This window comes from Musa acuminata, chromosome BXJ1-3 (genome assembly GCF_036884655.1).
Source record: "Musa acuminata AAA Group cultivar baxijiao chromosome BXJ1-3, Cavendish_Baxijiao_AAA, whole genome shotgun sequence".
NCBI classification, from domain to species: domain Eukaryota; kingdom Viridiplantae; phylum Streptophyta; class Magnoliopsida; order Zingiberales; family Musaceae; genus Musa; species Musa acuminata.
Window position 1 is genome coordinate 9296779 of NC_088329.1, and position 12406 is coordinate 9309184.

The 12406-nt window shown below is 38.3% G+C and overlaps 2 protein-coding genes across 2 annotated transcripts; one reads left to right on the forward strand and one right to left on the reverse strand.

Moving 5' to 3' along the window:
* Positions 1-411: 411 nt before the first annotated feature.
* On the forward strand, positions 412-3299 carry LOC135622158 (psbP domain-containing protein 1, chloroplastic-like). The gene is made up of 3 exons (XM_065123805.1): positions 412-605; positions 1585-2003; positions 2834-3299. The coding sequence occupies exons 1-3, from the start codon at positions 452-454 to the stop codon at positions 3053-3055; spliced, it is 795 nt and encodes a 264-aa protein (XP_064979877.1). The 5' UTR covers positions 412-451; the 3' UTR covers positions 3056-3299.
* Positions 3300-4355: 1056 nt separating this feature from the next.
* LOC135622150 (probable boron transporter 2) lies at positions 4356-9212 on the reverse strand. Its single transcript, XM_065123798.1, has 12 exons — positions 8271-9212; positions 8022-8104; positions 7671-7863; positions 7443-7581; positions 6767-6932; positions 6481-6647; positions 6222-6395; positions 6020-6115; positions 5789-5926; positions 5388-5707; positions 5030-5297; positions 4356-4941 (listed from the first exon to the last, which is right to left on the reverse strand). Exons 1-12 carry the CDS (start codon positions 8372-8374, stop codon positions 4630-4632), a joined length of 2160 nt encoding a protein of 719 aa, XP_064979870.1. The 5' UTR covers positions 8375-9212; the 3' UTR covers positions 4356-4629.
* Between the last annotated feature and the right edge of the window lie 3194 nt (positions 9213-12406).

Genomic DNA, 12406 nt, shown 5'->3' on the forward strand with positions numbered 1-12406 from the left:
TTGAGATTCTAGAAGGAAAAATATTTTCATCAATGATTGTTATAAACAGGACAAATAAAGTTTTTTTTTTATTTTTCAGGTGCTTTAAAGTCAACCTAATGTAGTTAGACCAGTAGGTCCTTAGGTACCTTAGCATTGCTAAATATGCAATTATGCCCTTTAAAATGTGTAAATATCTGTTATTTATATCATGCATATTAATCTAAAAATTATAACGTGTATAAAACCAATTAGTTCAATATTCGTGATATTATAAGTTGTGTAAATTTACATTCCTCCCAATTGGAACAGCCCAACCCAATGGCACTCAATTGGACTGTAGCCCACTGATTACGGCCCAAACTAGAAGTGGGCTCGACAGCCCAAATTTTGTTGTTGAGTTGGCGTCGAGCTCACTCCAATCGACAATACGAAGCCTATCCTCTCTCTCTCTCTCTCTGCGCGCATCCCGATGGCCGCATCCATCGCCGTGATGGGTTCGATCTCTGCCCCTCGGCTTTCTTCCCGAACCCGGCGGTCGGCCGTGCCTCCTGTCTCGGCGTCGGCGAGCACGAGGAACGAGAACGGCAGCAGCCCCTCCTGCCGCCACCACTCCATCGCCGCACGTAACCCCGCCCTCTCGATTGTTTTGTAGTTTCCCGTTGTTGCCTTGCCAATGCGGATGAAAACCTTAATTGCATTAGGACTGCAACCGCAGTGTAATTTAGGGTTCAAAGTCCGAAATTTTCTATCTGTTTGCTCGGCTCAATAGATACTTATTTGATATGAATTCTCTCAAAAAGATTTTTTGAATTTGTTGGAATTATAACTAGTTGGAGTTTTTAGATTCAGTAGCTGGTATTATTATGTATGTGGAATCATTTGGAGAAATGTGCTCTCGGGGAGCCAGTGGAACGAATAGGGAGATAAAGGTCTAGTCTTTAGGCTGAACATTTATGTTCAATTTTAATGTAGAAAGAATGGGTAATTTTGATGTTGAAAAGAGCCTTTGTTTTAAATTTGCATGCAAATATAGGGGGTTGCGGGTATTCGGGGTAGAAGAATGCATACTGAATGGGGAACATTGTATTTCTTGTTTGCTTCAATGGGGAACAAGATCCATATAGCAGGTCATAAATAGTTGGAGCATTGTAACTTCTTGAAGTTGAGGTTTTCTATTGATAGGGTCTCCTTCTAGTCCTTTTCTTCTTCTTGGGGCATAGGGCTTCATTTGAAGAGGAGTTGTCCATGACTTGGACCCACAATATGATGAGTATTCTTATGCATACAGGATGAATATTTGCTTGGTAGACTTATGGACCAATAAGTAAGTGGATTGCTTCCATTGATGACACAGTGGACTGCATACTGCCAGATCTTTTTCTGATTAAATGAAAACATTTACCTTGGTACCAGTTGCACTAGCATTCTAGGTTAGTTTTATTGAATTAGTAACTGTTGTTAGATGCTAAATTGCAGTTTAGTGTAACATGATTCATTGGATTGAGGATATGAAATGCTTTTACTTATGCTATGATCTGCACCTTCCTGCAAACATTATATTTTTTCTGCATTTCTTATTCTTGTCAACTAAAATGTGCACAGTTACCAGGAGGGATGTCATGGCTTCTGTGTTGTCGAGTTTTGTATTCTCACAATTGAGATCATGTGAAGATACCTTAGCTGAGCCATCAGTTGGATTCAGAGAGTATATAGATACATTTGATGGCTATACATTTCTCTATCCACAAAATTGGATCCAAGTTAGAGGATCTGGAGCAGACATATTTTTCAGGGACCCTTTTGTTCTTGATGAGAATTTATCTGTGGAGTTGTCTTCTCCTTCATCTTCAAGATATAAAAGTGTCGAAGATTTGGGGACACCGCAAGAGGCTGCCAATAAGGTTCTCAAGCAGTATTTAACCGAATTCATGTCTACCAGACTAGGAGTTCGGCGTGAATCAAACATTCTATCAGCATCATCAAGGATTGCTGATGATGGTAGGCTCTACTATCAAGTTGAGGTAAGTTTTCCACCCTTGCATGAAACCTTCAGTTGGGTTCATGGCAAATGGAAAGGGTTAAAATCAATTAATAAGCTTTATCTGCAAGGTTCTGGTCCACTAGGTTGTAGATTAAAGAAGCTTTAAACTTTTAGGTGATGGGATTCCGATTTTATATTAAAACTAGGATAAACATCCCATAGAATTTCTTGCCTAGTCTTCTTTTAATTTCAATGCTTTTGTATTTTTAGAATAGCATGATGTCACCATTTCCTATGGTCACTTGTGTACTTGAAGAGTTTGAAGTCCTAGATATTCGATAATTCAATGCCAAGTAGCTCTGTGCCACCTACATATATGCTTGGTATTGATCATTATTGGATTGCATCATCATCTTTTGTAGGTTAAGGATGAAATTGCTAACTAGACATGAACCCAAACTTGAATAGGATCATGTGTTTCTGCTTGCACTACATAGTGTGTTAACACAGTTGCATGTAGATTTACATCCCAGTGAAATTATGCTCCATTTGGTTATGCTACTAAATACTAAAACAATTTGCCATGAAGTTCATTGCATTAAAATGGCTGGTAGACATGAAAAGGATCCTGAGCATCTAATTTAGGATCATTTGATTGGGTTATCCCCCTCCAATAAGCATCATTCTTGCCCTTGGTTACTTGCTTTAACTCAAAATCATGTGTCACTGCTATGTTGGAAGTAAGTTTAAACTTCAGTTTCCTCAAAAGATTAAAGATTTTTTTTAAATATATTTCCTAGCCAATTATCAATCTCCATACACTGTCAAGCGACGTTTCTCTCTCCATATCTTACCTTCTTTCTATTGCAGGTAAACATTAAATCATATGCAAGCAACAATGAGTTGGCTGTTATGCCACAGGACAGGATACAACGACTTGAATGGGACAGGCGTTACTTATCAGTTCTTGGTGTTGAGAATAACCAGCTGTATGAGTTGAGGTTGCAGACCCCTGAAAATGTGTTCCTTGAGGAAGAAAAGGATCTACGAGACGTCATGGACTCCTTCAGAGTGGTCAAGGCAGTGAACTAAGCAACATTGGCTGCAACAGTGTATGGGAGTTGCTGAGGCTTTTTTTTCCATCTGGTCCACTGTAATATTTATTTGTTCTCAAGGCCAACCAAAGAATTGAAATCTGTTCTCCTTGCGTACATTGTTCAGAGATCCAAATTTTTAACGATTGCAAATAGGAGAATGGGGTTCTTGAAAGAAAGCTGTGTGGTTTCTTTGTCACAGAGACAATTTTAAAAGAATAAATATTTGTGGTGAACAACTAGAGAGGGTTTTCTTTTTCTTCGTCATCTGAAATGAAACCACAACCATTACTTTTCAGCACTCCTTATCATGTCGCCTTGCTTAGCTTTCACAAACTTTGGTTGCTGGTGCATGATGGATTTATAGACATCCTTGCATTGGTGGCAGCAGCATTTGCTGTCAGTTTCTAACTTTCAGATGCTCATGAGCTCTTTGCCGATGGAGCTCAATCTGGGAGTGTCTGTCAGTAGCTGAGATCATATCAGAATGGAAGAACTAGTCCCAGATTTCTTAAAATTAGTAGTATCATGTGATCTATTAGACTTGTAATTCTTTGAAGCATGGCTTTGTGCACTATGATCATCTATATGGCAGCAAGAGAATGTGCAGAATCCAATCTACTTTGGCTTTTTGAAAGGATGCTCAACCTCTTTAGGTTGGATGTTGCTCTTTCCATTCTCTTTTCTTTATTTTTAGATGTTGACTTCAGGCTTTTAGTATTCCTTTATGTGACATTTAACACAGTCCTAAAAACTTTTGAGATGCAATCTTTCTCTCAACAAGATGATGCTACTCCACGACTCATTAATGATATCTTTCTCTCAACTTGGATCTCCTTCTGTTTCAGAAGAGAAAAACACTCAAAAAAGCTCTGCATGTGAACAAAACAAAAGTAGCGAGCACTTCCCTTGAAACATGCACCCCTTTTGACTGCTTTCTCACAACCAAACATGTGAAATCAGCAAGAGAATCTTGAATGAGTGTAAAAGACACCAACTCTTTATAATGAAATAATAATAATAATAAATCAACACTTCATGTTGCAGCTACTCCAATCCTCTCATGGACACATCAAATTACCTGGTTGTCGTCTCCCCTTCGCATGGTTGATACCATAATAGACACCTTGGAGCGATCGTCAATGTTGCATTCATGTGGTTGATTATAGGCAGTGATTAAATCACAGGCAGAATCCGAGTTCAAATACTGCTGATCATATCAGAATTTAGCATTTACACTATAAGCATGGGCTTTCTGCATGTCTGCACCTCAAATAAGGAACTGAACACCATCAATATACAGGTTCAAGTTTCCCGGCCAATGTAGATTTCAATAATATCATACTCAAATGTCAAGAAATACAAACAAACCAAGCGAAAAAAAAAGAAAAAGAAAAAATGGATGGATGGTAATAGGCTTTCATCTTAAGTAGACATGTAGGAGGATCTTAAAAGTTCTGAGGCTACAACAACTGCCACAAAGAAATGAACATAAAATAGAAACAGATTTTATCTTTGGCACGGTTATTATCTATCTGAACATGTTAGGAAACTGATATAACCTGCCCAGAACTACTTTGATGGGGAATCCCGAGCACCTTCTCTGAGTTTGGATGGTCCAACCTCTCCAGTTCTCGGACTGATTGGCCCTCGTCCCCCAAGCCGAGGACTATGATCCTGCCTCAGTTCATTCAATCTAGGACTGTAGGCTTTGTCTGACAACCAGGGACTGGTTTTACCCCTTATGTCGTTTGTTGGGGTTCCGCTTGAACTAGTTAGTTTGGGGCTATTCATATGTTTAATCTCACCTCGGCTTCTGGTGACTATGTCATCCAGGACCTCCCCACTCTCTGCAAAGGAGCATCCCTTGGCAATGTCGATCTCCTGCTCAAAGAAAAAGTGGCATGGTCAAGTACAGAAATCTACAACCAAAAACATATATCAGTATCAAAATATGAGTCGATGAACATACCGCTGCCAGGTTATATGCTAAGGGTGGTGATTCTTCATACTCTGCTGCATCTAGATCAGTAAGGTGTGCTCCTTTGAAGAGCTTTGGGAGAAAGTATTGTCTTACAGGTACTAAAAGCATGATCATTAGTGGAAAAAGGACACCAGCTATAGGAATCCATGTTATTCCAAAGCAGACAAGCAAGTAAATTGTCTGGAAGAGAGTAAAGAAAGTGATTGTCTTGAAAGGCACGGTCTCGACGAAGGTTGCATGTTGCTCTTCAAGCACTCTGTTAGACAGAAATTTGTTACGAATATATAAAACAGCAATAGGCATATCATTAGATGAGATTAAATAACAGTGCTAACAAGAGACTCACTTGAATCTTCTACTTGGTGCAGTGAAAAGCAGGAGAATCCTTTCCCAGAACTGGTTTCCTGGTAAGCTTTCTATGGCCATGAAAGCAAAATATCCCCATAGAACAGATGTTGGGATTTTCCTGAGGAATGGCAATGCTCCAACGCACCCTCCAACCATCATAGCCTGAAGCAAATTGCTTAGACGCTGCTCTTTAACCTCAACTGGTAGAAGATCGTCAATTTCCTTTTCGATATCAAATACCGTCTCATCAACTGGTGCATCAAAATTTCCCATACTTGAAGCAAGTTGGACAGTCGAGTCTTTTAGCTCCATCAATCCCTGCATGATCAATTAATTGCAATCAATAGGTCAATCCAGGTCTGGTCACTCTTAATAGCAACAAAGTGTGGCTTCTCATACTCGAGCAGATGACTCTTGGTAAATTAAAGGGGTCTGCATTTGCCGATAAGCATCTTGCATGTTACCATACAGTTGACTCAAGCTTGAATTTTGGCTCATACTTTGGCGTGCAGTGGCTACCAGTCGACTTCGAAGAAGCTGAGGAGAACTAAATTATAAGAAAGTTGGCAATGAATAGATAAAATTACAATTTAAAAACTCCTAAGAAGTTGCAGAAATTTTGCAGCTTACTTGATGTTTGAGAGTGGCCAGACTCTTTGTGTGCATTGGCGACTGTGGGATGACTCCATTAGATGGAGGAATTCCAATAAGTCCACATAATAAAGTCTGCCGTCCAAAAGCAAAAATAAATTTTTAAGCGAGAAGCTGAGATCTATGGTGTTTCTTTACATGGAAAATAGAAGCAACATAGAAAGTGGTGGAGACAATATACCAAGAAGCCCAATAGCAGTAGATCATAATGAAATGATGCTGGCTTTCTTAAATTAAACTCCTTCTGTTGAGCAAGTTGAGATGCTACACTGTGATCAAAATAATATAGGACTGCTATCATCGTAGCTGGTATGAAAGCTCCAAGAATGTAGAGAAAGGGCACATTGAGCATCTCCTGCAAGTATAAATATGCAGGAAATGATAAATAATGACAGTAAACACTTGATTCATGTTTGTCTACAAGCAATAAACATATATACCTTGATCACTGTCCAATTCTCGTATGCTCCAGGTGACCAAGGGTTTGGGCTAAAAAGGCGTCTAGGGATTCCTTTTGGAACACTACTAGTAGGAATATAAGATACTCCTGTCCAGACAAGGACCATGAGGGGCACCCCATAATCTGCAATAAGGCCTCTTAACCAACCTGCAAGTTCAAAATGTCTTAGGAAATGAGGCCAACTCCAGCCGCTCAAGAGGCAAGATTCCTTGCACATACAAGAAGAAAACAAGCTATATAATATTTAGTCCAATTGTCATGCATACCAGTTCCATAGCGCCACGATCGTGCCTTCCTACTTCTTAGTGCGGTGAATAGAAGGCCAAATGACAGAACCAGAGCAAACATTCCATTAGCAAATCTCCAAGATGGAATGAATTCTAGCGCCTTTGGGTTCTCTCTTTCGGGTATGCGGAACTCATCAACAAGCCCCTAGAGCAAAAGTACATTAAATTCTTATTGTACAGGAACATTCTTGGCATAAAAAGTACTCATACAATGTTTTCTAATGGTTATAATTTCATCTTAAAGTCATCAAACACCAGAAAAAATGCAGAGCCAATACTTTCATAAAATATTTTAAATTGCATAGCCGATGTTATTGATGGATGTTTCATGCCGAAACCTTTTCTACTTATTGAGGGAGGGAATGAGGGAGGGATGTCAAAACAACTTTCACTTACAGAATTTGTTTTTTAATCTCAATATTATCTTTCTTTTTCACAGAGGGTCTTTGTATAACAATATGGTTTATTTCTTTGCCTCATTTTAAATAACGAAAATCAAGTATTGCTTATCATTATTGTTTAAATAAGGAAAGATAAAAAGTTGGTGAAACTAGGACCACTAAATAGTATATTTAGTATCTAGTCTGCAGATTACACTACCTAGCATGTCCAGTACTAGGTCTACTTCAATAGTACAAGATCTTCGAATTCTTACCTTAATAGCCTGTTGCATAAAGAGCATGGCTATCAGCAAACCGAAAAGCTCTCCAGCTAAACGAGTAAATCGATTGATGATAGAACATGCACCTAAGATTGCCAGTAAAAATAGCAAGAAGGAAGTCCAGACACACACCCTGTAATGTTAAACAAGAACACTGATGCCTGATCATAGAATTTAAACAACCTATGCATTCATTTAATCTTGAGAACAAAAATTGCTTACCATCCACTCCATGCCAGAAACAAGTTTCGACCCAAATCTGCCCTATCCTTGGCAAAGTTAAACATGAACGTGTACATAAGTACTGTGGGTTCTGCAACTCCAAGAATCAGCAAAGGTTGACCTCCGATGATTGAGTGTACAATTCCACACAGTGCAGTCGATGCTAAAGTCTGCACTGCTGTCAGAACACCATCTGCCAGAACCAAGATGCAGTATTGGTTTTTAAAAGCCGGTGACTACGAGATCTATATATGATCATATAATTTTTTTGATATTTCACCTGTAACAACTTCAGAAAGAAAGGAAAAAAAAAAAAGGAACAAAGAACAGTTGAAGAATTTAGTCTCTTACCAGTACTTCTTTCCAATTGCTCTCCAAATGAAATAACTGGGATTGCAGATGCGAAGAATATATAAGTAGTTGGAGCCAGAATCCTGAAATTCATGAACATGGACATATAACGTTGAAATCAGTGATGAATGCAATCTAAAGCCTAAAGCTTCACCAAATACATTGAAAACAGGATTTTAACCATGAATCATTTATGAGCAGATTATACAAGGAATGAAACAACATAATCTTGCATAATACAGTCATCACCTGATGCCTGCCCGGAAACCACCAGTCCAGTCTTGCTTGTAACACTTCAATCTTCCTTGAAGGTCATTCTTGATCCCACGAAAAGGCACAAAAGTTTCCTCCATGCTTATTTTGACTCGGATGAAAGAATGATATTTCTTAAGTGATTTTCGAACAAAGAGGAAAGGAAACAGGTAACGAAGCCTCCCACCAGGTGGCAGATGTGAACCAACAAAAATATAAGAGGGCTAAATTTACATGGTTTCAGCAGCAAACGATCAACACAGTCTCTCCTGACACAGGATCTACATAATAATACTAAGGTGGTTCAAAGATCTGATGCGAAAATTCCAGGGTCTGATGTGAAAAATGTCTCGGGAAGCTTGGCCAAGAGAGATTTACATCATATAGGTGCTTCCAGAGTCGGGAAAACAGATCGGCTACATAAGGAAGGAGCAAAGAACTCAAAGTCTCAACTGAAGAATGAACAATGCCTCTTCTTATAGTGAAAGAACAACATGAACCAAACTCACAAATCTGAGAGGGTGGGTTTCAGATTCCAAACCATGACACACTGAATCAGTTGCAGAAGCAAACGACCTCAGTTAACAACGCCCAGCAGCGGCAATACTAAGGGCACAGAGAGGAGGCGACCCTTTCGGATTGCAGTAGGCGACTACCGTCCAAATATGCAGCAGAGGAATACTGAGAATGCCTGATAGGAGTTCAAATAAATAAGGGAGGAGAGGGCTAAGAAGTGAAATGAGCAAATAGTAGTGAGCAATGTGGTCAATGGAAGCAGAGTGTGAACATCACTATCAATGCCTAAAAGCTTCTTCCAATATTATAACTTCAAAATGAGCTCAAATGCTGGCGAGAAGACTGCATACAGAGAAAACTAGGGATGGTAATGTGCAAAAAAGCCAGGAGTACATACCGGAGAGAATGGAGGTGTGGGAGGGGTGGAGGTGGATCCCTCCTCCTCCTGGATGCTTCTTTTGAGAGAGAGAGAGAGAGAGAGAGAGAGGGAATTGTCAGGATTTCTACAATAATTTTCTTTTCTTTTTGGTGCTTTCCAAAGGCATTGCCAGTCCATTACAAGCTGGCTGGTGGAAGAAGCCAGGAAGCATGTCTTGCATTTATTTTTCTAAGCTACTGCCTTTAATAAATATAATGTCCAGTGCTAGTAGGTTGGGTTGCCAAACCCCAAGCATTATGCTTGGAATCATGCATATAAAAATGTTCTAATCTCTAAAATTATATATACATATATATATATATATATATGATTCATGGGATGAGTATATGATTCATGATTTATATGTCCACCACCCATCTTCTATAATGTTTCCTAATTCCTAGTATATGATTCATGGGATGAGTAGGATAAGCAAATACCATCTCGAAAATTGTCGGCCTCACACATTTGAAAATGATAAGGGTGTATGGATCCCATCACATCATGTCTACTGAGATCAAATAATCGTTGATAATTTTGAAAAATAAGTAACAAGGATGTTTTTGAAAGAATCTCTTTTTTTATTTTTTCTCTCGATAATATCCCTCCTTTCCAGTTTTTCTATGTGATGTTTTTTTTTTTCCTAATATCACTCGATATCATCAATGTCTATTTCTCCTTTTGTTACCATGATGATGTTCTTGCCCTTCGTCTCCTCCTCTATGTTGGTTTTATTGATTACGTCGAAGTTTCCCTACTTCCGTAAAGTCTTATTGCTTTCGTCCTATTATCTCCACTTTATTGTTTTAACCCAAGTGTTTTTCCTTTCTCTCACCTTCGATGTTTTGAATTTATCATCATCCACGATCTCATCTCCGCCTCTATCATTCGTGCCCTTAATCATCCATTAAACTATGCTCGTATCTACCTTATGAAAACAAGGCTATTTCGATGTGGTTGGCAAAGCCTAACCAAAAAAGGAGGTGGCGTGACCAAGAGTATCATTGTCATGACAAATGAAAAAAAAAAAAAGATATTAATGATGACGAAAGATATTTAAGGTACTAGAGGAAAATAAGACACCAAATAAAAAAACCAAGAGAAAAACTAAAAAAGAGAGATTTTTCATGGAATCGTCGATAAACTAATTTATTCAAGATAAGTATCATCTTAAAATATTTACCGACTTAAATTTTCTCTTCTTTTTAGTTTCACTCCTAAAACTAATGTCTCTTTTTCCTCGATTTTTAGTATGACTTCTAAAAGCTAAAATAGCATAATCTTTTCAAGGTTACCTCTTTCCCCTCCCTCACTTTTAATATTTTAATTTTACCATCTTCTATGATCTCATCTCCTCCTTTATCTCTTATGTCGTTAACCATCTCTCAAACTACATCAACATCTACCTCATGAAAGTGGGGATGTTCCAATGTGATTGGCAAAGCCCACCCAAAAGAGGAGGTGGCGTGACCAAGAATATCATTGTTACGATGAAGAAAAAAAAATATTAACGATGACGAAAGATATTTAAGATAGAAAATGAGATACCAACTAAAAAAACCTAAGGAAAAGCTAAAAAAAAAAAAAAAGGGTCTTTTCATGGAAAAGCTGACATATTTACTGATTCAAGTTTTCCATTCGTTTAGTTTGACTCCTAAAACTAATGCTCATATTAAATTTCAACATGCCACATGGAACTAAATATGTGTACTGCCACAGAAAGTTCGTTGTACCAATTCTTAATTATATGCAACACGAAGCTGCCTCACTCGGATATTATGATAATGTGGTTTACATCGAGTATTTTAAAGCAATTATTAGGGGCATTCTCCAGATTCCATCTTCCTTTTAATTTTCTTTATCTTCCTCTACGAACTTATTTATATATGAATTCAAAGAACGATTATGAGTTGGCCAAACTGTGTTCGCTAAGCAATGTTTTATTATTTTGATACGTGCAGTCAAAAATTATTGCGTAATAGCCTATACTGATATCAAATCAGAATCGATAGGAGACAAAATAGGATCAAACAAGCGCACAGTCGAAGCACAGAAGATAATCTTTTTTTTTTGGGTTAAGTTAGTACGACAACACCGATGAAGTCAACATGAACCTAACACAGATTTCTTTTAATAATTCTCATTTCTACATTAACCCAGAGAAATATGATTTAAATAATGATGTAAGATGGAAATAAAAATAAAAAATTATTACTAGAAAAATATTCTAACAACTAACCTATGCAGGAAAATAGACTCCGACGAAGAAATCATCATAATCCTTGAAATTATTTTTTTGTTTGCTCTGTATTAATCCCCTCCACTCGAGAGAAACTCACGATAGATACAACAGTGATCTATACAGCAGGGCTACGATGACGCTCCTCAAAACTCCAAACCTGCGCTTTGAGGTGGAGAGGGGGGAGGAGAATAGGAGAGACAAGCAAAAGACTCTAGCCTATGAACCACTAAATCCTTCCTATTTATAGAGGTCCCCTATCAACTTAACCCTAATGGATCCTCCCCTATTGGGTATTAGATCTTCATCCAACAACTCAAGCCTCTTAGATTAGTAGATCTCTATCCAATAATCTCTCATGGGCTTTTATTGGATCTCGTCCACAGGATCCAATAATTCAGGGGCTTATTGGATATCCAATAAGATAGGGGCTTCGACGGTTATCTCATATCTGAACCTCTATTCATTGCAACGCCTACCATATGTGTGTGACCCTCTAGGCCCAATATCAAGCTGGCTATGAGTCATACCTATCAAAACTCCTTCTGGCTCAATGAATTATTATCTCCATAATAATTCACTCGACTCATCGATTGCGGATGTACTAGGCCACTACGTCGTAGTCCCCAAACGATACAAGGGAATTCAATCTATTAGACTTGTTTATCTTTAGTTACCATGTACCTATAGTCCATCATCCATATAATATCCTAAAGATCGTATACCGAGCATGGTGTTGTCAGACCCATATGGTTTTCTACTCGAGTCTCGCTCTAATCGGATTCTCCTAGAGAACTTTTTCTCTCTCAATCTGAATGACCCTATTCAAGGATTTGTCTGAGCAATAACATATGAGATATTCATCTCATGACACATGAGATATTCATCTCATGACACATGAGATATTCCCCTTCCTCCTTTACTATTTTAGCATTTTCAATATCATCAATCATATCATCT

Excerpts from the sequence above, each read along its gene's own strand:
- LOC135622158 (XM_065123805.1), top strand. The coding sequence starts at position 452 with ATGGCCGCATCCATCGCCGTGATGGGTTCGATCTCTGCCCCTCGGCTT. Across the intron at positions 606-1,584 it reads CCACCACTCCATCGCCGCAC|TTACCAGGAGGGATGTCATG; the intron begins GTAACCCCGCCC and ends AAATGTGCACAG. Across the intron at positions 2,004-2,833 it reads GGCTCTACTATCAAGTTGAG|GTAAACATTAAATCATATGC; the intron begins GTAAGTTTTCCA and ends TTTCTATTGCAG.
- LOC135622150 (XM_065123798.1), bottom strand. The coding sequence starts at position 8,374 with ATGGAGGAAACTTTTGTGCCTTTTCGTGGGATCAAGAATGACCTTCAA. Across the intron at positions 6,396-6,480 it reads AGAATTGGACAGTGATCAAG|GAGATGCTCAATGTGCCCTT; the intron begins GTATATATGTTT and ends TTATACTTGCAG. Across the intron at positions 5,708-5,788 it reads ACCAAGAGTCATCTGCTCGA|GGATTGATGGAGCTAAAAGA; the intron begins GTATGAGAAGCC and ends TTGATCATGCAG.